Raw genomic sequence first — 27,870 nt, 5'->3', positions numbered from 1 at the left:
CTGCCTAGAATCCTCACCTGATAACACTTTTTTTATGCATCTCTAATTTTCTTCCTTTCTTTTAGCCTTCCAAGAGTGACTGTAGTGTTCTCTCTTCAGATGCCCCACAGATCTGTGTGCTGTCCTGCCATACTCCTCTCTGTTGTCGGCCCCTGAGCTCACTGTGTGTATATTCAGCCTCCTTAGTGAGGATCCAGAGTAAGAGGGAGATTTGTGGGTGAAAAGAAAGGAATAAGAGAATCCTCATTAGACTGCAGGTGTGAAATGCTGTGAAGAAAAAAGATTGAAAAGGAATAAGCAACTGGGCCCACCTCAGCCTCCAATTGGAGTGTTTCTGGCTATCACTCAAAGGAAATGTACACCAAATTTACTCAGACCAAGAGGGAGACAGTACCTAAATACTGAGAGCTTTAGGATAAATGATTGCACTTCTTGAACAGATAGAAGGAAATTCAGGAAATGGAGCTTGGGCAAGTGGGCAGGAGGGCAATTTAACCTTCATCCAGATCTGCAGGAATATACATCTTCTTGGTATTTGTTGCCATTGTTCCTGGTAGGTAAAAAACTTTAAAAAAAAAAAATCTCAAAAAGGCTATCTGCTGTTAGAACAGAGGTCTGTTGAAAAAACTGTGAGTTTTCTCTTAGCTGTCCTGAGATGAAGAAATAGAGGGAACCAGCTGAAAGAAGCTATTGGGGACACAGAAAGGAAACAGAAGGGTCAGTCTTCCTCTATTTCATTTGTACTAGCAGATAACAGGGAACTAGAGGTAGGAAAAAAAAGAAATTCCTTGCCTTGCCTCTCCAGCATCCTACTCTCCACCTGGTGGAGTCAAGTTCCTCGTTCCTGCCACTCTTTACACCCTCACGGCCAGTACTGCCTCTCCCTCTACTCTGAGTAGTTTGGGCTTATGAATCAAACCATGGTGCTTGGGCAAAGACCTGCTTTCTGCCTCTAGAGGAAGAAGTAGCCAGTCCTACATAGCTGTGGAGAGGGAAAATGAAGTAAACAATAGGGATCCAGATGGAAAGCATGCAGAACTCACTCCCTCCCTCTCTTCCTTCCTTCCTCCCTTCTTTTCTTCCCTTCTCTCTCTCTCTCTCTCTCTCCAGTTCTGGGGTTTCAACTCAAGGCCTTACATTTGTTAGGGAGGTGTTCTACCACTTGAGCCATGCCCCTAGACCTTTTTGCTTTTAGTTCTTTTTTTCTTAATACGGTCTTGCATTTTTGCCTGGGCCAGCCTGGACCATGATCCTCCTGTTTACACCTCCCTCATAACTGGAATGACAGCTGCATGCCACCATACCAAGTTTTATTGGTTGAGATGGGGTCTTGTTAACTTTTTTTGCCCAGGCTAGACTTGAGCTCCCTATTTCCGTCTCCCAAGTAGCTGGGATTACTTGCATGAGCACCTGGTCAACATTATTTTTCCACCTTACTGAAAATTTAATGATGGTTAGGCTTTCCATTTCAGATATAGCATTTATTAAAAGATAGGTATCCAAGTTCTTAGCTACTGATTTACAAAGGAACCTTCTGTAGTATAGTCCATTCATATGTAGGGTATTTTTTTATTTTCACATGATTGTTGTTAGGTTAAGTATAGAAAAACATGTTGATATAATTTATAATGTAGGTATTTTTAAAAATCTGTCTTATAAATGTAGTCATATTCAAACCAGGAAGCAGTGTTTGTATGATTAGACTACTTCCCTTCAATAAAAAGACTTCACAAACAGATTTCTTAAAAATAAATGTCCTTGGTAATGACCATGTAAAAATCTTGGTTATAGATCTTAGAAAAATGAGTTGTGGGCCAAAATAACTATAATTCTCTTGGGTCTCTTTGTGTGTGCATCTGTAGGTATAGTGGCCCTACAAAGCTAAACAAAATTAGTGATTAGTTTTGTTTTCAGAGAAAAATGATGGAAATTTGTTACCTGTTTCTTATGTGTAAGACTGTGGAAATTATGAGGACATGTGGCTCTCAGAAGGTAAGTTTGATACTCTCACACTTTTATCAATATGGAAAATTAACATTTATTTTCTCTTTGATCATGTAGTTGATTGCTCTTAAGCGGAAGATATTTCCCAGGAGGAGGATACACAAGGAGGCTAGTCCTGATCGAATCAGGGTATAGAAGATCTTCATTTGAAAATCATCTACCTCAGCACCTACTGAGCATCTTAAACTCAGCATCACAGGGATGTTTTTGTGTTGGGAAGCTTAGCCAACTTTGCCGAAAGAAGGGAAGACATCCAGAACCATGCTGTTCCATGGCTTGAGTTATAGCCCACTGCCCAGGAATTATTGAATTAACACATTGAAAACTTGTGTGTTGAGCAGCTTTGAACTGATTTTACTTTTAAAGCATTTGCCCATGGACTTGGCATTTTGTTTGTAAGAAGGCTTGCTGAAGAGCTGCTAATTTCCTCCCACCACCATTGCAAACTAATATGAGAAGCCAAGGCCAGCTTGGGAGCAATTGCTGAGACCCCAGTGTTTGCATTCCAAAGCCTTTTGTGATAGTTTTTCACTTCTGTTTTCCTTTTTTCCATTTTTCATTTTTAAAATAAGTAGCCACTAAGTTCTGAAAATAATGAATTGAGGTGTCTACATATGTTTTTATGAATGTTATTTAAATAATGCCATGATATCACCTATTGGCAACATCTAAATTATTGATTTTATTAACACTTAAGTGGTTTTGAACCACTAATGACTACTGAAGAGCTCAATGACTGACATTGGAAATGCTTTGTGCTTGTTTAGTTTAGTCCCTAAGAATACTATGATTTTGTGCACAGGCCTAATTACAAAGGGCTAGAGTTAAGTAGCAGTGCTACTTACCAGATGTAATTATGTTTTGGAAATGTACATATTCAGCAAAAGTGCCTCATTTCAGAAATGAGTGCCTTTCGCACTAGCACACAACTGTGGCGTCTAGTTTAATACTCATCAGTATATCCCAGTAGCTTTCTGTCTCTCTCAGTCGGTTTTGTATAGAGCAAGGATCAACAAGTTTTTTGTGTGAGAAGCCAGATAATAAGTAACTGAAGGATACATGTGCCTCTGTCACATATTCTTCTTTGTTTAGTTTTTTTTTAAACAACAATATCAAAATGTAAAACCCATGTTTAGCTTTCAGCTGTACAAAAACAGGCAACTAGCCAGATTTGACCCATAGTCCGTTGTTGGCAGACAAGGAGGATTAACTTCTTTTTTATGTATGGGTAGACCCAGACGTTCAGGCATGTTTTGTTACATCATTTGCGGAGACCTGCTCTCACGAGTCCTGTTTGAACTCTTGGCAGGTATTTTAGATCATGATCTCAACAGTATTCTTCAAAAATGGCACACATATTTTGTAAAAAGAACTTGAAATGTAAATACTGTGTTTGTGCTGTAAAAGTTATGTATTTCAAAACTGAAGTCTCAAAAAGTTACATTTGTCTAATGGTTTGATTTTTTTTTTTTAAGTCTTCGAGGATTGGGTTTATTGTTATCAGGTTAAACATCACTTGAGTGCCAAAATACTCTATCAGACTCTTTACTAAACACTACAGAAATTAAGTGCAAAGTAGTGTAAGGGTAGACTAGTACTATAGTACCCTGGAGAATGTTGCATTATAGGGAGGAAATAGGTTCTAAATGGGATTTGTTATATGATAGAAAGTTAGGGAATCATCTGGGTGTCATTGTAAAAGCAAAGAATTTATTCTAGAAAGGTTATAGAGAATGAACACTTGAGTGTAATGGAGAATTCTGCAGTTAGATGAATTTAGTCTACGCCCAACTAGGAGTTGGATAATGGGATGGATGGTGGAATCATACAATACTCATAGAATCATTCATCTGTTGACTCAGTAGAATCATTAAGACAAAGGAAACTGAAGAAATAAGTGGTCATTAGCCTTCAGAACATTCAAAACCTCAGAACCATTAATTTATGTACATGTCTTAGTCCATTTGTAACAAAAGTATGTGAGTCTGGGTAATTTATGAAGAACAGATTTCCTCGTAATTCTGGGGATGGAGAACTAGCAGGTTCAGTTATCTGGTGCTTCTAAGATGGCACCTCCAAAATACTGTTTCCTCCAGAGGAGAAGAACACCGTGTCCACACATGGCATAAAGGAAGGGACGAACTCCCTCCATCAAGCCTTTTTACAAGCAGTTAGTCTCTTTCATGAGGGTTGTACCCTCATAATGAATTAATGACTCCTTGAAAGGCTCCATCGCTAAATACGGTTACATTGTTGATTTTCAACATGATTTTTGGACAGGACAAAAACAGTCAAACCATAGTATTCTCTGCTACACAGGAAGAAAAGCTGCTCCTGCTGCCTGACCCCCAGCATGGTGCCTCCAAAACCCAGGCCTGCAGGTAGGGTTTCAAAATGACATTGTAGACCAGGCCAGACAGCAAGGACGTCAGTGCCAGAAGAGTGACATGACTTGCTCAGTGTCTCACAGCTAGTGGGGCAGAAGTGGGGTTAGAACCCAGATTGTCTTTTTCCTGCCAGGTTGTGCTATCTCCACATGGTAGTGGTGTATGTGCTGTATCACAGTCTGCAGTCAAACAACGGGCCTCAGTTCCTAGCCCCTGGATGTAGCTTGCTAGATTTCAGTTTTCTCTTCTGAAATGTGGGAGCTCTACCAGGAGTTACCTTGTAGGTTTATGGTAATGATGAAAGGACACCCACAATGCGGCCAGTGCCTGGCAATTAGTCCTGTGGTAAATGTCCATGATGATCATGGTGGTGGTGAAAGCTTGTGTTAAGGGAATTTTATCTAGATTAGCTCAGTCATTAAGGTGAGAGGATGATTTTGCTCTTAGGTAAGAAAGCAACACATTTTGTAACTAAAAAAAAGCCCCTCCCCCCCACTTTATTTGTACAAAAGTGTTTGTTTTTAGATACTATAGGTTTAGCTCAATGGTAGAGTGCTTGTCTAACACGTATGAAGCCCTGGATTCAATCCCACCATTGCACACAGAATGTTCATTTTTAAAATTATGTCTACATATATCAGAAAATGCAAATTGTGATTAACAGATCACAGATTTAAAAGTAAAGTGTAATCATGATTCAGGTCAAAACATTTAAGAAAACACACCAACCTCACACAAATTCCTTCAAAAACAGAAAAAAGGAACTTCCTCATTCCCAAGGTCAGCACAAGCCCCGCTCCAAGGCCTGCCTCAGATATCATAGGAAGGAACACGCCACACTGCACTTTACCTTGCAAGAAACCCAAACTAAATGCCATTACATTGTTTATGGCCAAGCTGCGTCCACTCCAGGAATGCAAGGTCAGCCAATACTTGGAAATCAGTGCCTCTCACCCCCTCAACAGCAGTCAAAAGAAAAACTACATAATTTCACTAGGCCTTCTTCAGACATTTTTTTCTTTTTTGGTGGTACTGGAGTTTGAACTCAGGGCCTTATGCTAGCTAGGCATGTGCTTTACCAAAGAGCTACTCCTCACTAGGCCTTTATTTTTTTTTAATTCATTTATTCATATGTGCATACATTGTTTAGGCCATCTCTCCCCCCTTCCCCCTGCTTCCTGCCCCTTCCCTCTCTCCCCTCCTTGCTTCCAGGCAGAACCTGTTCTGCCCTCTTCTCCAATTTTGTTGAGAAAACATAAGTGATAATGAGAAAGAAAGAGTTTTTTGCTACTTTGAGATAAGGATAGCCATACAGAGATACTCTTAGCATTGCTTCCCTGCACTTGTGTATTACAACCCAAATTGACTCATCTCTACCAGACCTCTTCACTACTTCCTGGTCACCTTCCCATAGTGACCTCTGTCAGTTTAAGATTACTATATTAGCTCCTGTACAGTGGGCACATCAAACACTTTGAAGTTTTGGGTTTCCTACCTTTCCCTATTCCTCCTGTATGTGTTCTCCCCTTAGCATGTGACCCATGTCCAATAATATTACTGTATTTGTTTTAGGTCTAAAGTCCGCATATGAGGAAGAACATACAGTTTTTGGCCTTCTGAGCCTGGCTAACCTCACTTAAGATGATGTTCTCCAGTTCTATCCATTAATTTGTGAATGACAAGATTTCATTTTTCTTCATGGCTGAGTAAAATTCCATTGTGTATAAATACCATGTTTTCTTAATCCATTCGTCAGTGGTGGGGCATCTTGGCTGCTTCCATAACTTGGCTATTGTGAATAGCACTGCAATAAACATGGGTATGCAGGTGCCTATGGAATAACCTGAGTCGCATGCCTTTGGGTAGATCCCTAGGAGTGGGATTGCTGGATCATATGGCAGATCTATGTTTAGTTTTTTAAGAAGCCTCCATATTGTTTTCCAAAGTGATTGTACTAGCTTACATTACCACCAGCAGTGTACGAGTGTTCCTTTTTCCCCACATCCTTGCCAACATTTGGTGGTGGTGGTGTTTTTGATGAAAGCTATTATAGCAGGAGTGAGGTGGAATCTTAAGTGTGGTTTTGATTTGCATTTCCTTTATGGCCAGGGATGGTGAGCATTTTTTCATGTGTTTTTTGGCCATTTGGGTTTCTTCCTTTGAAAAAGTTCTATTTAGTTCAGTTGCCCATTTCTTTATTAGTTCATTGATTTTGGGGGAGTTTTTAGTTTTTTGAGCTCTCCGTATATTCTGGTTATCAGTCCTTCATCTGATGTATACCCAGCAAGTATTTTCTCCCACTCTGTGGGTGGTCTCTTCAGTTTAGAGACCATTTTTTTGTTGTTGTTGTGCAGAAGCTTTTTAATTTCATGTAGTCCCATTTGTCCATCCTTTCTCTTAGTTGCTGAGCTGCTGGAGTTCTACTGAGGAAGTCCTTGTCTATACCTACTGCTTCCAGAGTATTCCGTGCTCCTTCCTGTACTAACTTCAGAGTTTGGGTCTGATGTTAAGGTCCTTAATCCATTTTGAGTTGATACTAGTACAGGGTGATAGACATGGATCTAGTTTCAGTTTTCTGCAGGCAGATATCCACTTTTCCCAGCAACATTTGTTACAGGCTATCCTACATCGTATGTTTTTGGCACCTTTGTCAAAAATAAGGTGTGCATCACTGTGTGGATTCATATCTGTGTCCTCTATTCTGTTTCACTGGTCTTCATATCTGTTTTTGTGCCAGTACCATGCTGTCTTTATTGCTATGGCTTTGTAATATAGTTTGAAGTAAGGTATTGTGATACCTCCAGCATTGCTCTTTTTGCTGAGTATTGACTAGGCCTTCTTTTAAAAAAATATATGAAAATTTAAGAAGTGAGAGACTGGCACAATGAATTCCCCATCTGTCCAATGGTTATCAAGATTAATTTTTCTTTGCTGGCATATTTTAAAGTAAATCCCAGCTGGGCATGGTAGTACATGCCTCTAATCTCAGGGTAAGGCAGGAGGATCACAAGCTTGAGAGATAGAGAGCCTATCTCTAAATAAATAAATCCCAGACTCTGCAGAGATGGGAACATAGAGCCTTGGTGGTTAAAAGAATTCTTGTTAATCTAATTGCATCCTTTCCCTTTGCCCAATTACAGCTACGTTGCATTGAGCACATTCTATGTGGTTCTAAATGGTGAATGTGCACAGTCTCATCCCTGTCACATTCTTATCCCATCATCTGTGAGGTATCGACTTCACTCGGTTTTGCTGCCTTGCCTACAGTCTCACTATTAAGTGACAGTCAGTTTTTCTACCCAAGGCTACAAAATTCATTTTTAGCCACTGAGATATGCTTGGATAGCAAGGAAAAGATCTAGCTCAGACTTCTTAGGTGGAAAAAAGGAGGGGCACTGCAGACACCATTCCAGGAATTTCTCATCTCTGTCCATCTCTGCTCCTCTCTCTGAGTCAAAGATGCCCATCACCTCCACTATTATTTAATGTATTGGAGATTTTCATCAACAAGAAAGATAAAATGTTTAGGGAAAGATGACTGTAGCTTTTCCTCTTTCCACAAGACTTCCCATTCTTCCTTTCCAGCTTGACCACCTGCCACCAATGAGGTGGTGACCCAAGAATAAACCATCAATACAAGAAAATCCATAGATTGGGCTTCACAAAGCATGGCCCCTCCGGAACTCTAGAGATCCAGAAATTTGCCATGAAGGACATGGGGACTCCAGATGTACACACTGATTCCAGGCTCAACCAAACAGTTTGAGCCAGACTGTACTGTGTAACAGTTGTCCAAAAACAATGAGGATGAAGTTCCCCTAACAAACTGTATATATACTTTGGTTACCTATATACTGGTTACCACTGTCGTTAGCACTACTGTCAATGTGGATAACAATTAACCTCTGCTTGCCAAAGTTGTAAAACCACCATGCCTGTAATACCACCTGAGGCTTGGATCAGGAAGATCACAGTTTGAGGCCAGCCTGAACAAAAAGTGAGACCCCCACCTCAATCAATAAACCAGGAGTAACAGTATGCACCTGTTGTCTCAGCTATGTGGAAGGCATTGTGGTCCAGGCAGGCCTAGGCACAAAGCAAGAGACTTGTCTGAAAGATAACTAAAGGGAAAAGGGCAGGTGGTATGGCTCCAGTCATAGAGCACTCGACTAGCCAATGTGACACTCTGATTCAAACCCTAGTACCATTGAATAAAAAGTAAATAAATGAAAACTAAAACTGCCAAAATATTTAGAAGCAAACAAGAGCATTCAAAAAAAATTTTTTTTTTTTTTTTGCAGAACTGGGGCTTGAGCTCAGGGCCCTTTTGTTCTGATGGGGTTTTTTGGGATAGGGTCTCACAAACTATTTACCCAGGCTGGCTTCAAACCTCAGTTACAGGTGTGAGCCACCAGCAGCAGCTGGCACTGAAATGCTTCTTAAGATTAAAAAGTATTTTGGACCTACCTAGTGGAAAGATGTCCTTTATTCTTTGTTAGAACATTTCAACATCATCAAGACATCATTTTTCCCAAAGCTGATTTACAAATTTAATGCAATCACTAATAAAAATTTCAAGGCTTTTTTTTTTTAGCAAGATGACACCAAACATCATATTTTTAGACGTACAAATAGATAGGAAAACTCTGAAAAAGAACAGCTATCCAAACTGGCCTAGCAGACATTAAAATATTAAAATATATTCACAATAAAGACTGGGGATGTAGCTCAGAGATATAGCACTTGCCCTGGGTTCAATTCCCAGCACTACATATGTGTGTGTGTGTGTGTGTGTGTGTGATCTATAACTCAGATGGTAGTACTGATACATGAATAGATAGACCAATGAAATGCAATAGAAAATACAGAAATTGATCAATTCTGTATGGAAAACCAGTGTATTATAAAGATGATATTTTAACTCAGTAGGACAAAAATGGACTGTGTAGTAAATGATGCTGAGGTAATTAGACAGTCATTTGAAAAAAAAAAGATAAAATTAGATTTCTTCCTTATACTACACAGTTCTGTTTTCCTTTCTGAGTTTATGTTCTAAGGGTGTGTGAAAGAGACAATAAAGAAACAATTTACATGCCACAATAAAAAGTGATAAGTTCTAGGAGGAAGGCATATGGAGAAGGAGAATAAAGAGAGAAATATAAAATGCAGATTTTGCAGTTACTGTATCTAACAGTGGAGTATAGAAAGCCCCCTGGCATGAGCAGACCAGGAGGATAAGAGGGAGCCAGCCATGTGCACCACTTTAATTCCAAACTAAATAAGGACAGTAAGATAACAGAAAATTTCAAACCAGTCTCTCATGAAAATGGACACAAAATGCTGTACAAACCAAACATAGAAATGTGCTTTAAAAAGTTAATATATCATGATCAACTCAGGTCTATCACTGGAAGGTAGGCTTGGTTTAACATTAGAGAAAACCATAAATCTTATTCCTCATACTAAGAAACTGAAAGAAAAAAGCATATAATTTCAATAGCTATAGCAAAAGAGCTTAATAAATTGTAACACTCATTCATGATTTAAAACCAAAAAAGACCAAAGAATCAAGACAAAAGTCTCTTAGGAAAGTAAGAACAGAAGGTAAATTTTAAAAGTGGAAAGTACCAAAAACCTACATACAGCATCATTGTTAATAGAAGAAACATTTGAAGCATATCCTTTAAAATAGAACAAGAATGCCCAGTATTGATGTTTCCATTCATTGACACTAAAACATCTGGTCAACACAATCAGAAAATGTAAAAAAAACTTAAAAATTGGAAAGCAAGAAACGAAAATGTTATTATTCACAGATAAGACTATTAGAAAACCCCAGACTTCAAAGTCAAGTTATTATAAGTAATAAAAGAATTTAGCAAGTTGCTGAATGTAAGAATAAGATTAATATCAGAAATCCATTATATTTTTATATATCTCAACAATTAGAACAAAATATTAACAGAATGTTACTTACAAATAAATCCAATAAAATATCTGCAAAACCTGAATAGAGAAAAATAAATGCATTAAATAAGCTTTAAATTAATAGAAAATATACTAGGTTTTTGAATAAGTAAAAAAGATACTATGTTCAAGAATAGGTCTCTCTAAATTGGTCTTAATTCAGAGATATTCATAAAAATTCAAGTTTTTTTTAAAAAGGAGCTTAGAAAACTGACCCTAAAATTACTTGTAAAGTGAAAGTTCAAGAGTGCACTTGGAGCCAGGCCCTGGTGGCTCACTCCTGTAATCCTATTCAGGAGGCAGAGATCAGGAGGATCAAGGTTCAAAGCCAGCCCTGGGCAAATAGTTCCAGAGACCCTATCTTGGAAATATCCAACACAAAGCAGGGCTGTCAGATGGCTCAAGTGCTAGAGCACCTGCCTAGCAAGCGTTTGGCCCTGAGTTCAAACCCCAGTACTGCCTTAAAAAAAAAAAAAGAAAGGAAAAAAATGCATATGAAACCAGGGGCTAGTGGTCCACACCTGTAATCCTAGCTACTTGGGAGGCTGAGATTGGGAGGATCGCTATTTGAGGCAAGGTCAGGCAAACAGTTCTTGGAGACCCCATCTCCAACATAACCAGAGCAAAATAGAGTGAAGGTGCAGCTCAAGCGGCAGAGCACCTACTTTGCGAGCCCCAGCCCAATTAATGCACATATTTTAGAGGAAAAAGTAAGGTATAAGACTTGACATTTTAGGTATCAAACTTTGATAAAGCTAGAGTGATGAAAATTGTGGTTTGGGCACAAGAACATAGGGAAATTGCCCAGTGAAAGAAGCAGAAGTACACTTGTGAAAATATAGGGGGCTGGAGGTAGACACGAGTGGTAGAGCACCTGCCTCACAGTGCAAAGCCCTGAGTTCAAATCCCAGTTCTGCAAAAAAATAAGGAAATGTACTTTGATTTGATTATTACATATGGTGTACATGTACTGAGTTATCACACTGTACCCTATACATATGTACAATTATCATACATCAATGTAATGTTTATTGACATAAAAAGAATATACAGAAACTTGACAAGACACAGCTGTTATAGGGAGAGCATGAACTGTTCAATAAATGTTTTCCATATGAAGAAAAAAGAAGTAATTGGATCCCTATTGACACCAGGTACAAAAATTAGTTTGAGAGGAGTGAAGACAAAAATAAACATAAAATTATAGGGGGATATTTTTATGATTCAGGGTATGATTAAATCTTTTAAAAGACACAGGTGAATACCCAGCATAAAACCCTAAAAATCAGTAAGAAACATTAATATCCATTTGAAAAACATTGCTATTTTAAGGAATCAGACATCCAAATGGTAAGCACGTAAAGGAGCTTAATCTTGTGATAAAAGAAATACAGATATTTTTAGAGTACCATTTTACAGCCACTAGCATGGCAAAATTATGAAATCTGACAATACCAAGTGACAATGAATACACTTAACAGAGGGAACTAGTCCGTTGATTGGATAGAATTGGAAAACAATTTAGCATTACTGTCCCGCCAGTGACTTGTAGATACTTTGTGACGACTCGGGCACGTGCCCCTCCCCAGCACCGAGCTCGCAGGCGCGCCCCCTTTCCCGATGACACACGAATTCGTGAGGCAGTCCATCTTTTTCAATTATGTCCATTCTTCGTTTTCGTAGTCATGCTTGCGTTAACATTTAAAAAAAATAACGTTCGTACATATGCAAGAAATGAGAACATTCAGAATAGCTTTGCTCATACAGGCCCTAGTCGGGGTGTCTACTGACATTACTTTGACTCCCTTGGGGCCGTGATTTTAAATAAAAAGGTGACTGGCAGAATACTACGTTACTTAAGGTACAATTATTTTGCCATATCCAAACACACAAAACTAAGGTCTGTTGTTCCAGGGCATTTCTACCTAGTAACAAAACGGAGGAAATGGGAAGAAGTGAAGGATTTACTGGTATCTGAACAGAGAAGAGCAGACAAGGGCGATGGAACGGGGCGGGGGTGGGGGGGGAGTGGGAGACGGGAGGATGGGTTGGGCAGGACTTCCTGAGGAGTTTGAGTGAATGCTGGAAAGTAGGTGGGGCGCTCCTCACGTAGTGTAATTTGCACACGGGCTTCCGATTTTTAAGATTATAGAAATTGGAAAGCACACCAGGCGTCAATTCTAGCAGCGGCTACACGCTGCCATAAAAGCACCTTGGAGGAATGTTCTGGAATGCAATCGCCCCACACTCCCTCCACGGGGGGCGGAGCCTCGTCGCCCGCGCGCACAAACACGCATGCGCGTGGCGTCCATCCAATCGGAGCACGTTGTTTTTTTTTTCCCTCCCACGCTAATCTCAAGTTACTTCAGAAGCATCGTGCAGGCTGTGGCGGCGAAGGCCGCTTTCCTGGTGGGTGAAGAAGGCAATTGTGGGCTGGGTCACCCGTGGTCGGACATTGGGTTTGGTTCAGGTGTGGAGAGGGAGGGCTTTGGCTCGCGCGGGAGTCCGAGCCAGTGAAGACTTTGTCCTTGACCAGTGAGGCAGACCCCCTTGCTAGGAGCCACCTGGGCCTGTGACGGGAAAGCGGGAGGCCATGGGGACAGGTGGGAGGGGTCATGGGACACGTGACCCCGCTGCCTCTCCCCCCCCCCCCAGCCCGACAGCAAACTGGGCTCCTGCGTTCTTCCTCCAAGTTTTCCGAGGTCCAGATTTTATATGTACAAATATTATTATATAATGCATAATTATAAATATATAATTGTAGCTGTCATAATACATAATTATAAATATATAACCATAAGTCATAACATAAGTGCAATATAGTAATAAGTATATAGCATGTAAATATATAATTATATGACAAATTTATTGTATACACTATTATAAATAGTGCTGGGGATGGAACCCAAACCTCCTGCATGCCAGCTACGTGCTTTACCATGGGACTGCATCCCCAGCCTTGCAGAATTTTTTAGTCTCGATTTATATTGCTATGGACTTATTTCCGGCATGCCAGCACCACTTTTACTTTGAGACTAAGATATAGACTAAATTTGTTCAAATTTATCAAAACCCTAGCAGATAGTAGGACTCAAGTCCAGGTCTTCTGGTCTGACATGCAAACGCACTTGGGAGACAGGGTTGATGCCGTTATTATTTTCTTTTTCTTAAACAAGTGACGGTTAACTTGTGGTTCAGTTAAATAAACACTTTGATATCTTAATTGGCATTTTAAATTTTATCAGTTTATTTAAGTGATGCTTTTGTATTCATATGGTTTAAGACATTTGTTTGTTGTTTTTTAAGTCAGAAAACGTCTAAATATGGGGCCTGCTGGAAAAAAGCACTCTGGGAAATCTGGGAAACCACCCGTGGAGGATCAGCTTCTAAAAGTCTGTGACTTGGAGAAAAAAGATAAAGGTGTGAGTGGTTCAGAGGAGGAAGTTTCCCAAGGTACAGAATATCTAATGCAGGATATTGATGATGTCCTGCAGTTCACTCATCTTGAACCTACTCTATTTAAATCGAAGTAAAAGTTTGTTAAGCGTTTTCATGTTATTTCTCATTTGGTCCTCACATCCCTGTATCAGTTACAGAAATATGTATAGCATCTCTGGATTTTGCAGTCATTTTTCCCAACATGTCCTTACCCAAGGAAATTGTTCCTATGAAATAGTCATATAGCCTGATTAATTTTTGAACCTTCAGAGAAAATAATTGCATTTGTATATCTGTTTAAAAAACTTATTTTGGCAAAATGCCTATAAGACCCCATAATAAAAATATTATTTCATTAAACTTACCAAAATAGCATACTTATTTTCAAAAATGTTTTTCTTTTTTTATTGCCAATACAGAAAAGACTCCAATAATTGTTAAGCGTGGGAAGAAAAGGCCTTCTGCAGGAATGGTTGAAGATATGGGGTAACATGCTCAAATAATTAAAATAATTTATGCCTGTTAGATAAAGTACTTAAAAAATTTACTTTGGTTGTCTTATCTAACAAGTATTGTATAAAAAATACTCGGAATGTATTTCTTCCAAAATAAGAATGATGGACTGGAGGCATGGCTCAAGCTATAGAGTGCCTGCCTAATAAGCATGGAGCCCTGTGTTCAAACCCCAGTACCAACCCAAAAAAAGAAATCAAATTAAGAATGATATATTATGAATTTTTAATTAAAATTTTTTTGTTGTGCTTTTGAAGGCGGCTATGCTGACCACTATACCACCAACGCCCGCCCTTGTGCTTTTGGGTTGCGTGTGTGTGTGTGTGTGTGTGTGTGTGTGTGTGTGTGTGTGTGTTGGGAATGGAACCTAGGACTTTGTGCATGCTGGGCAAACGCTCTACCACCAAGCTACACCCCCCAGCCTTAATTTTTTTTAAATGTATTTTCTTCACAGTGGTGAAGTACAAAATATGCTGGAAAACTTTGGAGGTATGTATTTTTTTTTAAATACAAAAGCACAGATTGACTTTATTTACTTTTCATTAGTTTAAATCCTTGAGGGGTACAGCATCACACAGACCCTGTGTCCAGTGGCCTTAGCAGGAAGGTTGCTTTGAAACTTGACCTGAACCATGCCACTGCTCCGGGCACCGATTACCTTTCCCCAGATTACTTTGGTTTTGTTTGGTTTGCCGCCAGGAGTCACTGTGTTGCTTTTTGCTTTGTACACATAAGCACATCTCTTGCCCAAGTAGAATTTGGTTTCATCTCGGGCATAAACGCCTTCAGTTTTAAGAAGAGCTGTGTGCTCCCTTTGGTTCTGGACACCCCACTTATGGTCAGCAAAAATGGCCTTCCAGACATACTTGCCTTTTAAAAGTCCTGCTCCCAGCAGGCCCTCCACAGGCTCCAAGATGGCGGAAAGAGGAAGTGGAGGTATGTTTTTGAAGCTATTTTTATTTAAAGAACATTGTTTTAAACCATACAGTAATTTGTATAACAGAAAGAGTTAATAGTGTACTATATATGACTGATTTAATGGTTTGTTTTTAGATACATAGGACTTTGCATAAAGCCTTTGTGATTTAGATTCACAGATTTACTTACCTTTTCCATGATGTGAAGAGTAGTGCTTTCATTTATTTATTTATTTATTTTTGCGGTACTGGGGTTTGAACTCCGTCTGGGCCTTCACCCTGAGCCACTCTGCCAGCCTTTTTTGTGATTGATTTTTTTCGAGTTAGTGCCTTCCAAACTATTTCCCCAGGGTGGCTTCAAACCATGATCCTCCTGATTGCTGCCTCCTGAGTAGCTAGGATTACAGGTGTGAGCCACCAGCACCCGGGAAGAGTGATGCTTTTAGATGTGTGAGTTTAATGGAATTTTAGAAGGAAACTAGATGAGAAGAGTTTTGACACTACTTTATATTCACAGACTAAGTGATGTACACACATATTTATTAGTCAATTTATTTTCTAAAACTCTGTGTTCCTTTCTCTAGGAAAAACTGTTTAAATTGGAGCCTCTAAAATAATTCATTATTATTTTATATTAATAATGTATTTGAAACTTAAAGACAACTTTCCTAGACAGTAAGATATTTATAATTGGATCCAAAAACTTAAGTTTTAAGTAGTATGTTAAGTATCAGTTATATGAGCTTTGTTAGGGGTCAGTACTCTTTTTTGAAGAGTTTATATTTGGCTCCTCTATGGGGATTATTCATACAATTATCTCTTTTTGAAAGAATTGCTCTGTTTGGTGGTGGTGAAGTGCTATTTACTAATGTTTCATAAATTTATTATAATAGATGTTGAAAGTATAAAATATTTACGTAACAATACAGCTTCATAATGGTTACCAAAAGATAACTATGATAAATCCATAACAAAGGTGTCTGTTTAGCACACATTATTTGAAGTATTAAAATTTTTATGAAATGCTATAATTAGTAGTAGAAATGCCCTACAAAAAGCTCCATGAAAGTATTTTTAAAATGTTCTTGAATGAATTTATCTATATATTTACTAAACTAAGATTTTTTTTTTCTCTATTTTGGACTCATTTCTTTTTTCTTTTTTTGGCAGTGTTGGGGCTTGAACTCAGGGCCTCACACTTGCTAGGCAGGTGCTCTACCACTTGAGCCACAACACCAGCCCTGGTCTTGTTTCTTTTAGTAAGGTGTATATTTAAAAGTATCATTGGCTGTGGTTTTTACAAATAATTTTCTTACTCTGATTTAACAATCCTTTTTGGATTCTGTTTTTGAAAGAGTACTTTTAGGTGTTTCACATAATGAGTTCTAACAATAATTCAGCAATAATTCAGCCTTGTGTGATCTTTCAATTGGAGAGTATTTTATAAATTTAGGAAAAAATAGCCCTTATTAAAGTGTTTCTTCATGAAGAATCTGAAGTCTGTCATTCGCCCTTGTTCATTCTTACTAGCTCTTTTTTTTTTTTTTTTTTTTTTTTTTTAGTAAAGATGGTAAAGTTTATTAGGAAAAGAATTCAGCATAACAGGATAGGAATGGAGAGAAATAGAAAAAAGGGAAAAACATTTCCTGCTCCCCCCAGTACAGAAATGAGAGTAAAGACTCCATCTCTCTTTTTTTTTAATTCTCTCCTTTAAAAAAATCTATTGTTAGGAAAATCAGAATTGGGATAAGATTGAGTATGCCTTATACAAAATGCTTGGGACCAGACATGTTTCAGATTTCAGGTTTTTAGATTTTGGAATATTTTACCAGTTGAGTGCCCCAGGCTGAAAATCCAGAATTCTAAGTGCTCCAAAGTCTGAAAATTTTGGGGCATTGTGTTGATGCTATTCTGAAATTTAATTTTAAATGTCTTTCTGATGTCATTGAGCGAACTTTACCCATGTTGATGTTTACTTGAATATGTGGGAACAAAACTTTAACATTAAATTTTAATGAATATTTATTTTCAATATAGCTGACATTAACAAGGCTCTTCTTGCCAAAAGAAAAAGACTAGAAGTGTATACCAAGGCTTCTTTCAAAACTAGCAATCAGAAAATTGAACAAGTTTGGAAAACACAACAAGAGCACAGGTAAGGTTGTTGGTCTTTTTTTTTTGTATTATTTCTAAGTATATATTAATTCAAATTACTTATGAAAAGTTCTGTCATCTTCTTTTTACTGGAGTCTCTAACAAAAATATGTTGGACTTGATTTTTCTTTAAAATCATGCCTTCATAGAATTGAGAGATATTTCTTAGAATCAGAAATATCTGATTATTATCTGTTATTTTTAAGTAACAATTGAAGGCTTTTATTGTTATCATTTCCTTTTTTTAAGTTTTTTCCCCCCATTTTTATTAGGATGTATTTGTTGTACAGAGGGGGATTCATTGTGACAATTTTGAATAGCCTTACATTGTACATTGGTTAGATCACCCCTACTAACTCTACCCCTAACCACAATTGAGGGTTTTTAATTATATAAAGTAATTTATATTCATTCTGAGAATATACTAGCTCAGTAAAAGGTAAATGTCATAGGAATTACTATCTGAGAGCTGACTATGCTTGACAGTGTAGAAAAAGATCCATTTTGAATTGTAAATGATTTGTATATTTTAACTGACTTAACTCTTCTTTGTACTAAATCTCTGCCATGCCAAATCAGGAAAAAAATCAAGTGAAATATTTCCACTTGGAGATAATTTACTTATCATATCAGAACTTATATTCAGTACAAAAGTGAAAAACTGGAGATAAAATGAATTTTTATGGAAAATTTATATATATGATAAAACTTCCTTAGTTTTCAAGACTAAAGCATGTAAGAAGACTTTTCTGTTAGATTGAAGAAAAAAAATACTTCTGGAATTAGTGCATTTCTAATTTTACTTCTTGGTTTCCCATCAGAATATTCAAAGTGCTGTTATTTCCTTCCTTTTTATAGTGTAACAACACATCAACTCATTTATTTATATTTGGTAAGACTTGTGTTTGAACTCAGGGCTTCACTCTTGCAAAGCAGGTGCTCTACTGCTTGAGCCACACCTCCAGTCCATTTTGTTCTGGTTATTTTGGAGATGGGGTATCATAAACTATTTGCCAGGGCTTGCCTCGAACCACAATTGTCCTGATCTCAGCCTCCCAAGTACTTAGGATTACAGACATGAGTCACCAATGCCTGACCTCAATTTTGTTTTGAATATTTTATTTTTTCATATTGGTATGAAATGTGACAGAGTATTCATTATTATGTTTTACAGGCAGAAGCTTAACAAAGAATACTCTCAACAGTTTCTGACTTTGTTTCAGCAGTGGGAAATAGACATGAAGAAAGTTGAAGAACAAGAAGAAAAACTATCTGTTCGTATCACATTTAGCTTTATAATTAATCTATTACGACCAAGTTTCAAGTAGGAATACAGAGCCTAGCATTGTATTGGGCTCATGCAACTGAGCCAGGTTCTGTTACCCTTTGCTGACCATTTGTTTTAGTCCTGCTCAATTGTAAACCACAGAAGTATATGCACCTACCATACTCAGGTCTTTGCCTCTTATGCTGGCTGAGATTCTTGAAGTTTCAAGTGACAGAAACTTGTCAAGGGACAAAAGTCCTGCTGGTTTATATAAAAGAAATCAGAGGTAGTTTAGCTTTAGGTATAGCTGAATGGGGATAAGAAAGGGATGTTTATGTAGTGTCATCTGGGCAGTGGTGTGCTAGTTTTTAATGGGTTCACTCAGTGTAGTAAGTTAGTTATAAAATCCTCCACTCACTACAAATTTAGTAACTGCAGCAGGCTGAGACAATGTTTCTCAATAACTCTGGCAGAAATTTTCCTCTGGAGGTATATGACTGATCTGGTTTGGATCATTTGCTCATGCCTGAACTAATCACTATAGTCAGAACGTGGTTTACTCTTCTTTTTTTTCTTTGAAGTACTGGGGATTGAACCTAGGGCCTTGTGTAAGCAAGTATACTATCATGGACATATAGCCCCAGTTCAGAACATAGTTTATTCTTAATGACCAGACTTGTGTTACCTGCCCATTCCTATATGAGATGGAGGCAACTCCACTTACATGTTGTTCATAATTATCAAACATTTATATTTAAGAACCAAGGTACTGGTCATATCAAACAATTTTCAGGTTGATGAGCTGAGTGATAGAAATGTTAAATTTAAGATGCACATGAAACATACATAGAAGTTGAGTAGGCCACTGGTATAAGGCTGGAGTTCAGGAGAGAGATACTGGCTGAAGATACAAAATTGGGAATTCTGATTTTAAAGGCAATTTTTAAGCCATGAAGACAGATGAGATCACCATGAGGGTGACTGTTAATGTAATTGAGAAGTTTAAGGACCAATACCTAGAGTACTTCAATATTTAGACTTCTAGGAAGTAAGGAGGAACTACTAGGCTGAGTCAACTAATAGTTAGAAAGTAAATTCATAAAGTGAAGAAAGCCTTTTAAGAAGGAAAGAGGACTGTGTTGTATGTTGCTTTTACGCTAAATAAGGTGGATTTGGCCATGTGGAAGTCAGTGTGTACTGAATCAATGATTTTGGTGGAAAAATGAGTACAAAACTCTGATTAGAATGAATACAAAACAGAATAAGAAAGAAAGAATGTGGTGGATGGTGTGAGAAGTATCAGGTTTAGCGCTGATACGAATAATCTAAAAGAACAAATTAAAAATAAAGAGGGAGATAGTTGTTAAATTCTTGAGAATGGATGGGGCATGTGAAGAAGTTGGGCTTTGTAAGGAAGTATACTGCATCTTTGGAAATGGGAGAGAAGGTACAGTACATGAACATATAATAGTTGGAGATTGGTGGTAGGTTTATAGTGATGGGAAACTGAAAGTTCTCTTTGTATTGCTTCTATTTATTTAGTGAAATAAGGTTATCAAATGGTGAAAATGATAATACTAGGTAGAGTAGTGGCTAGGGAGTTGAACTTTTCAGGATTGGGATTCAGCCAAGTAAATAGGAAAGAGTGTGACAGGGGACAAGGTATATATGCAAAAGAGTAATATAATGATCAGCTATAAAATTTAAGAGGAAGGTAAGGACAACAGAGGGATGACAGTGAAAAGTAGGCAGGATGAATGGATTTTTCATTCTTCTAGATTACTGAGCTATAGTACTAAAGGAGGGAGTAAGCTAGAATAGTAAGGAGGTTGTAGTTGAAAACAGATATATGGAGAAAAACAGTATGTGTAATGGTTAGAGTCTAGACTGGAAACACACTATTGGGGACCATGGACAAATAATTTACCTTTATGCCTCAGTTTCCTTATCTTTAAAAATGACTAGTGAGTAACTATCTCATATAGTTGCTGGGGGATTAAATGAGTTCAGAGACAATAAATCCACTTAAACGGGTTCAGAATAGTATCTGATACTTAATATATGTTTGCCATTATCAGTGCTATAGAGCTGTTACATGGTTAATAATAGCAAAATCTAAAATGAATGGATAAAGTAGGGTGGAGGACAAAATTGTTGGTGGAAAATAGGATAAAGAACTGAAAGACCACCACAATTGGAGCACCTTCTATGTGGAGGTTGAAATTATGAATAAAACATGTCTTGAGCATTAAGATTAACTATTCAGTCTGGATTACCATCTATGTGGACATTGAAATTACAAAATAAAAATGGTTTGAAAATTAAGATTTCCTATTCAGTCAGGCATGGTAGACCATGCCTGTTATCCTGGCTACTCGGAGGCTGAGGCAGGAGGATCATGAGTTCCTGGTCAGCTTATACAACATAGTGAGACCCTGTCTCCAAAAATGAAAAAAAAAAAAGAAAGATTTTCTACTCAGTGACTAGTAGAATTATTATATTATATGTTAATGGTAAACACAAATTATCTAAACTTGGTCATAATACTTTTTAAAATAAAATATCAAATGTATTAATTTGAAAACTATTCCATTCAAATTTAATATAGAATTTAAGTTTTGCTAAGTTTTTAGGGCTGGGGATGTAGCTCAGAGGTAAGTTTGCTGAGCATGCATGGAGCCCTAGAGCCCTGGGTTTGATCCTTGCACTGCAATCAATCAATCAATAAACAAAAATTACACAGTTTGTTATTTTTCTTTTGTATTTGTAGAATGTGTTTCGACAACACCAAAAGGTTTTTCAGCAAACTAGAGTTGCTCAGAATCAGAGACTGAAAACAATTAGACAGTTATATGAGCAGCTTGTAAAGGTATGTTGTACATGGCAACATAATACATTCATATAAAACATAATTTTTGTCAAGTTTATGAAAAAAAATTTTGCTTATACATTTTAAACTTTAACTGCTTTGCATTTTAATTCATTGTTTCTGGCCTAAGTGGTAAATATATCTTTAGAATTGTAATGGTTTTGTGGAGATTATTCAAGACAGAAAATGATAAATTGGGAATTTCACCTAGAAATGTACTTATTGTGCATCAAATCCATACTTTATTAGCACTTAAGTCATTGCTCTCTAACTGAAAATCATTTCTGTGTGGTCTTGTATTTGTATCCCTCGTGTTTGTTAAAGTACCCAATTGAAATTATTGAATATTTCTTGTTTTCAAGTGTGTTATATAACAATTTTATGGCATATTTCTTTTTAGATTTATTGTAGGGATCAAAAATATCTTTATATGCCAATTTATAATCTTAAGAGGTAGTCCAGAACATAATAGTTGAGGAAAGTGTTTCCAAGTAGAGAACTTGTCACTTGCTTCAATGTTCCCTGGCAACAATTTGTTAATTGATACGGAAGTTTGATAAAGTACTAGAAAAGATTTCTTCTAAATGTTATCACTAAATGTTACCACTTAATAGGAAGTTTAGTCTAACTGTTGGCTCCTCCATCTCGTTTATCTTTCACATTCAGTTACTACTAGAATCAACAATTTTTTCTTTTAGTTCCTATTGTTATTACCCTAGTTTAGGGTCCCCATCATTCTTTGTTTGTACTACTAAAACTGTGTTCTCTATCCATCCTTCATAAATCTGACAGGTTATCTTTTAACGTCTTTTTTCCTGAAAACCTATCAGTACCTTCCTATTCTAAATTCTTAGGTAGTTGAGATCCCCCATACATGAACTCTCTTTAAGCCTCATTTACTACATTTGACCATTACTCCCATCCTTTTACATAATTGCTTTTCTGTGAACCTACTCACTGTGTACTTCCATGTTTTTGCTTATAGTCTTTCCCTAGAATACTTTTAATTCCTTTTTCCTTAGTGAAATATTATTCTTTTGCCAACTAAACTGGAATTAATCCCGATTTTCTACTATGTAGCTACAGTAAGCTGCATTTCCGTTCCTGTTACAAAGTTTTTGTGTTATTTTTCAATGGAAAAAGGGAGCAGTCATATATTGATTTTAAATTTCTCCATAGCACTTTTCACAAAAGTACATTTTACACAGTAGGAAGTAGGGTAACTATTTGTTAAATGAATGTTAAAAGAATTAAAATGTAACTTTTTTTAGCCAGGCATGGTAGTACACATCTGTAGCACTGGAGAGGCTGAGGCAGGAGGATGGTGAATTTGAGGCCAGCCTGGGCTCCACAGTAAGATAGGCTTTCCCAAACGACAATAAAACCCCCTAAAATGTAATTTTTATTTTTCATAAGTTGGTGAAGTCATATCCAGATAATTTTATTCCTTTTAGTGAATTCCATGTCACTTATTATAACTGTTAGTCATAATAAGTGGATTATAACCTCATGTTTGAGAAACACTAGAAATTTTCAAAATTATGATATTTACTGATAGGGCCTTGTAGTCTTTTTAATTCCTCCATTGTTTACCTTACCCTTTATTTCAAGATGGGTCTTGCTATGTTGCCCAGGCTGGAATCAAACAACATTCTTCTGTCTGAATCTCCAGAATAGTAATACCACACCCTGCTTTTTCCCTACATCTTGATCTTAATAGTTCATTAACCATTGTTTTGAGCAAAGTTTTGAGCAAAGTACTTGATTTATGTATGATACATTTTATTTTTTATAGTAGGAATTTTGGTTTTCATGTATTAGAATATTTTTTAATTTGGAGTAATGAGTACTATTTGAATATTAAAAAGTAGTACTTTTAAAAATTAATTTTGTAAGTGTAGAACCTTTGATGAAAAGCTATGGTTTATAACTGAACTAGGCTTTTGTTTTTTAGGGTTTGGAGGACTTGGAGAAGAATAATGGTACTCTACTTAGTGGTACACAAACTGAACTTAAAAAAGAAATGGCTATGTTGCAAAAAAAAATCATGATGGAAACTGTAAGTTATTATGATTCAATTGAAAAGATAAGGGTTAATGTAAGCACTGAAATACTTTATTTGATGAAATATGTATAACACTTAACTAAAAATTTAACAAATGTTTAATATCTCCTTTCATGAAACAGCAGCAGCAAGAGATGGCAAGCGTTCGAAAGTCTCTTCAATCCATATTATTCTGATGACTCTTTGAAGAAAGAACTTGAACCTAAGTAATGTGATATAATTATAACATTAGCTAAGAGGCATGTAAGTCTTTATGGTATTTTAGAAATTCTAGTATAAGTTACAACATTTTTAATCATTAGGGCCTCTGGTTAATTTTCAAATAAAAAATACAGTTATATGAGTAGCAGCTATTCCTAAATCATATGTTTCAAGCTTTCAGATCTTTAATTGTAATAGTGACTTTTTTTCTAACACTGTCTATTAACTTTTATCAATAAAGATTTAAATTTAGGTTCTGACTTCAGTATATCTCTATCAGTCTCACAAGCAAAGGTGCAAAGTACACCTTTATTGTTACTTTTTATTGTTGTTTGAGACAGAGTCTTGCTGTGTCACCCAGACTGGTCTCAAACTCCTGGACTCATGTGATCCTACCACCTCAGCCTCCCAAGCAGCTAGGAGTACAGGTTTTGTGCCACCATGCCTGGCTTGGTGTTCTTTTAGGAACTCCCCCTCCCCTGCAAAACATTTTACATGTATATCCTTTCCTATATACTTATTAAATCACACTGCCAATTTTAATGAAAAGAAAATCTATTCTATTGACTTACAAAATTTTAATTATTAAAAGAACTTAAGTTTGTGTTGTAATAATTTAAACTGCTAAAATAATTAATACAACTAAAAGTGTACACATTGATGAATGCTATTTCCACAGAGAAATCAAAATATCATTTAAATTGGGCTTGGTCTGTAAGTTTTGGTAATGGTTAAGAGCATATCATGGACAGAGCTAATTACTTATGCGTTAAATATTTCACTTCTATCTTCAAAGATTTACATAGAATGTCTTTTCAGTATTAATGTTTAGTAAATATGTGGAAGTTTGAATTTATATTCACTTCCACACTTAATTTTTATACCTCTTGACTTTTAAAATGTACATTTTTATGTAGAATAACTTATAAAGCACTTGATTTAATGTTAAATTTGTTTCAACATTTGTTTATGTAAGTCAGTTAAACTTACTATTTTTTTTTAACTGAAATTGCTTTTCACTGAAACATGCAGAACAGAAATACCCATTAGAAGGAAAGGAACAATTTTCTTTTGCTTTTCCATGTTTTAAATTCTGATTTTTGCCTCTACAACCCATCTTTATCTTACTTTTAAGGCTTTCCAAGTTTTACAAAACAAGTCTATATGGGTTATCTTTTCCTGTGATAATTTATACAGGAAGAAATTAGTCTTCTACCATTAATGAATATTTACATGAAAAGGACAGTTTACTTTTTTTTTTTTTTTTGTAGTGCTGAGGGTCAAACCCAAGCAGTATTTCAGCAGCCTGGAATACTCCCAGCAGCCTGGAGTATGTATCTTAAGTCCTATTCACATTCATTAAAAGGTCTTCATTTGAAAAATCTTGCCAGTATTTACAGAGGAAAAATAAGTACTCCAGGATTTTTCTGTGTATTTAATTCATATAAGCATTTTTCCTCTTAAGGAATATCAACTTCCACTATTTTTTTCAACATGCCTTGCTTTTGCTTAGAATAAAGTACATATTAATTATTCCTTTTATTTTTCTGATTATTTTATCATTTGGTATCTGACTTATGGAACTGTCATATAAAATCAGAAGTGGGGTGAGATGGAAGTCTGAAGATTTGGATTAACAAAGATCTTTGTGATAGTTCTAGTATTTATAAAGAACAATCTAAATATTTTCAACTGAGAAGAGAAGGGTAAGAATCAGTACCTAATGTACTTAGTGGTTGAATACTTATTTTATTGCCTTATTATCTTGAATGAGTCAATATATACTTGAAGTAACTGGCTAATAGTCTAAAGAGATGATATTTTTGCCATTTTTAAAATAAGTTTTCTTACATGTCAACTGTTTTAGCTGTTTTTTTTTAATAAAAGGACCACTTAATATCTATTTTTCATGGCAATGAAAAACTTAAGACTATCAAAGAACGAGTTACCCTCAATATAAAGATTTATATATTTTTCAGAACTGGTAAAATAGATTCATTTTACTAAATACAAATTTTAAAAATTCATGTAGCCGTTTTAAGTTCTAGTTGGTATACTAAAGCATTTCCTTTTATACCATAGTAATTAGTATATCTCTTTTAAAAAATGTCTAGCATGAAAAATATTTCTAAGAATATCACTTGATTCAGTTACAGTATTACAAGCCATGTATTTATGTAGTATATGAACTCACATTTCAATTTTTAGCAACATAAGTGTCACTGTCAACATGGCTAAAGTTCTTTATGTTTTCAATTTTTATGAATCCTTTGGCAGTGAAAACCACAAATGTCTGATAGGTAGTTTGTAGACATGAAGAGAATGCTATTTAGAACTATAGGGGTTCACTCTTCTTATCCTCAGGATTGAAATTTCTGTCTTTGGTCTTGTTTCTAATTAATTTAGAGACAAAATTACTCTGATAATGCCTGTGATCAAAAATGTTGATGACACATGCGGGCTTCATTATTGAAGCAGACATAATGAAATCTGTATGATTTGTGTTTTCTATTTAAATATAACCTTATTTGATAGTATACTAGCCTCCTGCATAGGGAGATTTCCTTCACTCTTAGGTTCCCCTAACTGCTTCTCCTCTTTTCCTTGGGCTATTAGTCAGTCAATATGCTTGTGAACCTGTTCAGGTGCTTGATGATTTGAAGTCTTGAAGATATTTAGATGAAGATGTCTTGAAATTTGCAGGCACAAAGCACTAAAGTATATCATCATATCAAATGAAGAAATGACCTTTGGAAGCAAAAAAGAAAATGTAAAATGGATTATGATCTATCTTTTGTGAAGCTACTTTTCTGTCTCTCCTAAGTGCCAGCTTAACATTCTTAACCTAAATCTTCACTGAAAATATTAGATTTTAGCATACTTTCATATACTTCATATTTGAATCTTATTATAGTCTTTTGGAATATACAGACTTTTTTAGTTATAGAAACTAAAGCTCAAAGAGGTAAAAGAACTAAATTTTAGTACAAAAGCTCAAAAGTAACAGAACCCAAGTCTTCTGACTCCACATTCTCTCAAGTTTCTGCTATGCAATGAAACCATAAATTTCCTCCTAGGAGGAAAGTATTATAATCACTTATTATAATGAACTCATTCCATAACACATTTTTTTATTCCTCTGAGGTTATAAGAATATAAAAGGTCTGGAAAAGGCAACATAGTTAAGGGAGGCATATACAAAATTGTGTTACATTCAAAATTAAGGAAGAAGGACTCCAGAGACTGTCGAGGGATTAGTCTCAAATGCTTTCCTTCAGGGCTGGTGGAGTGGCTCCACCTAGCAAGAGCGAGGCCTTGAGTTCAATCCCAGTAAAAAATTCAAATGCTTTCATTCAGAAAATGAAGGCCAGAAGAAAAAGGAGCCTCACAGTCATGCCCTTGAAGAGGAAATTCATTCTCACCCGTGGGAAAAAATCTCCCCATCATTAACTTGAAAAGCTCTGTCAGGTTTTTTACTATCTGAAGCATGAAGCTTTTCCCTAGGGATTCCATGGAGCATGGATGGGTTTTTTTTGCCTACGCTCTGTGTGTGTCTTCTACATAGTGTTTTTTGGTTTTGGCAGCACTGGGGCTTGAACTCAAGACCTCATCCTTGCTAGGTAGGTGCTGTACCATTTGAGCCACTCCACCAGCCCTATTTTCGTGAAGTGTTTTCAAGATAGGGTCTCATGAACCAGTTGCTTGGGCTGGCTTCAAACCTCGATCCTCCTGATCTCTGCCTCCTGAGTAGCTAGGATTACAGGCGTGAGGCACTGGTGCCCAGTCTACATAGTGCTTTAAGGAAAAATTTTATTTGACTTCCTTAGTTCACCAGTCTCCATCATTAGTGCAAATCGGGCCAACTATGTATTACAAAATAGGTGTTTGAATTTTTAACACCTGACATTTTAATTATGTTAATTCTATTTGATAAACACATCCAGGTTCACTAAAAGAAACCTTACATGAATTTTCAGGTAATTTGAATGATCATACCATTTCTTAATTTGGATTGTTCTGGAGCCATAAAAATACTTGTAGTAAATAGCAAATAAAGGAAATGATTCTGGTTTTCAAACACTTTCTAG

The 27,870-nt window shown here is 36.5% G+C and overlaps 3 protein-coding genes and 1 pseudogene across 13 annotated transcripts in view; 2 read left to right on the top strand and 2 right to left on the bottom strand.

Moving 5' to 3' along the window:
• Gnptab (N-acetylglucosamine-1-phosphate transferase subunits alpha and beta) overlaps positions 1–3,445 on the top strand; it is an 81,548-nt gene extending 78,103 nt beyond the window's left edge. For all 4 annotated transcript variants that reach the window (XM_020169551.2, XM_074084237.1, XM_074084236.1 and 1 more), the window contains one exon: positions 2,062–3,445. In XM_020169551.2, coding sequence (XP_020025140.2) covers positions 2,062–2,139 — 78 coding nt within the window. In that variant the 3' untranslated portion in view covers positions 2,140–3,445. The remainder of the gene's footprint in view (positions 1–2,061) is intronic.
• A 10,195-nt stretch (positions 3,446–13,640) lies between these two features.
• Positions 13,641–23,757, top strand: Sycp3 (synaptonemal complex protein 3). 2 transcript variants are annotated; one of them, XM_020169549.2, is made up of 8 exons: positions 13,641–13,811; positions 14,216–14,282; positions 14,764–14,798; positions 17,264–17,381; positions 18,555–18,654; positions 21,418–21,516; positions 23,471–23,575; positions 23,704–23,757. In XM_020169549.2, exons 1-8 carry the CDS (start codon positions 13,682–13,684, stop codon positions 23,755–23,757), a joined length of 708 nt encoding a protein of 235 aa, XP_020025138.1. In that variant the 5' UTR covers positions 13,641–13,681. The 2 variants fall into 2 exon arrangements, with proteins under 2 accessions (XP_020025138.1, XP_073940343.1); XM_074084242.1 differs by lacking the exon at positions 23,704–23,757 and having other exon boundaries at positions 23,471–23,653.
• On the bottom strand, positions 13,803–15,312 carry LOC141425824 (large ribosomal subunit protein eL33 pseudogene; annotated as a pseudogene).
• Positions 23,610–27,870, bottom strand: part of Chpt1 (choline phosphotransferase 1) — a 33,391-nt gene continuing 29,130 nt past the window's right edge. For 5 of the 7 annotated variants that reach the window (XM_074084241.1, XM_020169546.2, XM_020169547.2 and 2 more), the window contains 2 exons: positions 26,420–26,530; positions 23,610–23,783 (listed from right to left, as the gene is read on the bottom strand). In XM_074084241.1, the coding sequence (XP_073940342.1) occupies positions 23,739–23,783; positions 26,420–26,530 (156 nt within the window). In that variant the 3' untranslated portion in view covers positions 23,610–23,738. Of the gene's footprint in view, positions 23,784–26,326; positions 26,531–27,870 lie in introns of all 7 variants that reach the window. The other 2 variants (XR_002212782.2, XR_012450957.1) reach the window with 1 other exon arrangement.

Source organism: Castor canadensis, chromosome 8 (genome assembly GCF_047511655.1).
Source record: "Castor canadensis chromosome 8, mCasCan1.hap1v2, whole genome shotgun sequence".
Classification (NCBI taxonomy): Eukaryota; Metazoa; Chordata; class Mammalia; order Rodentia; family Castoridae; genus Castor; species Castor canadensis.
This window is presented reverse-complemented; position numbering and strand designations above follow the sequence as displayed.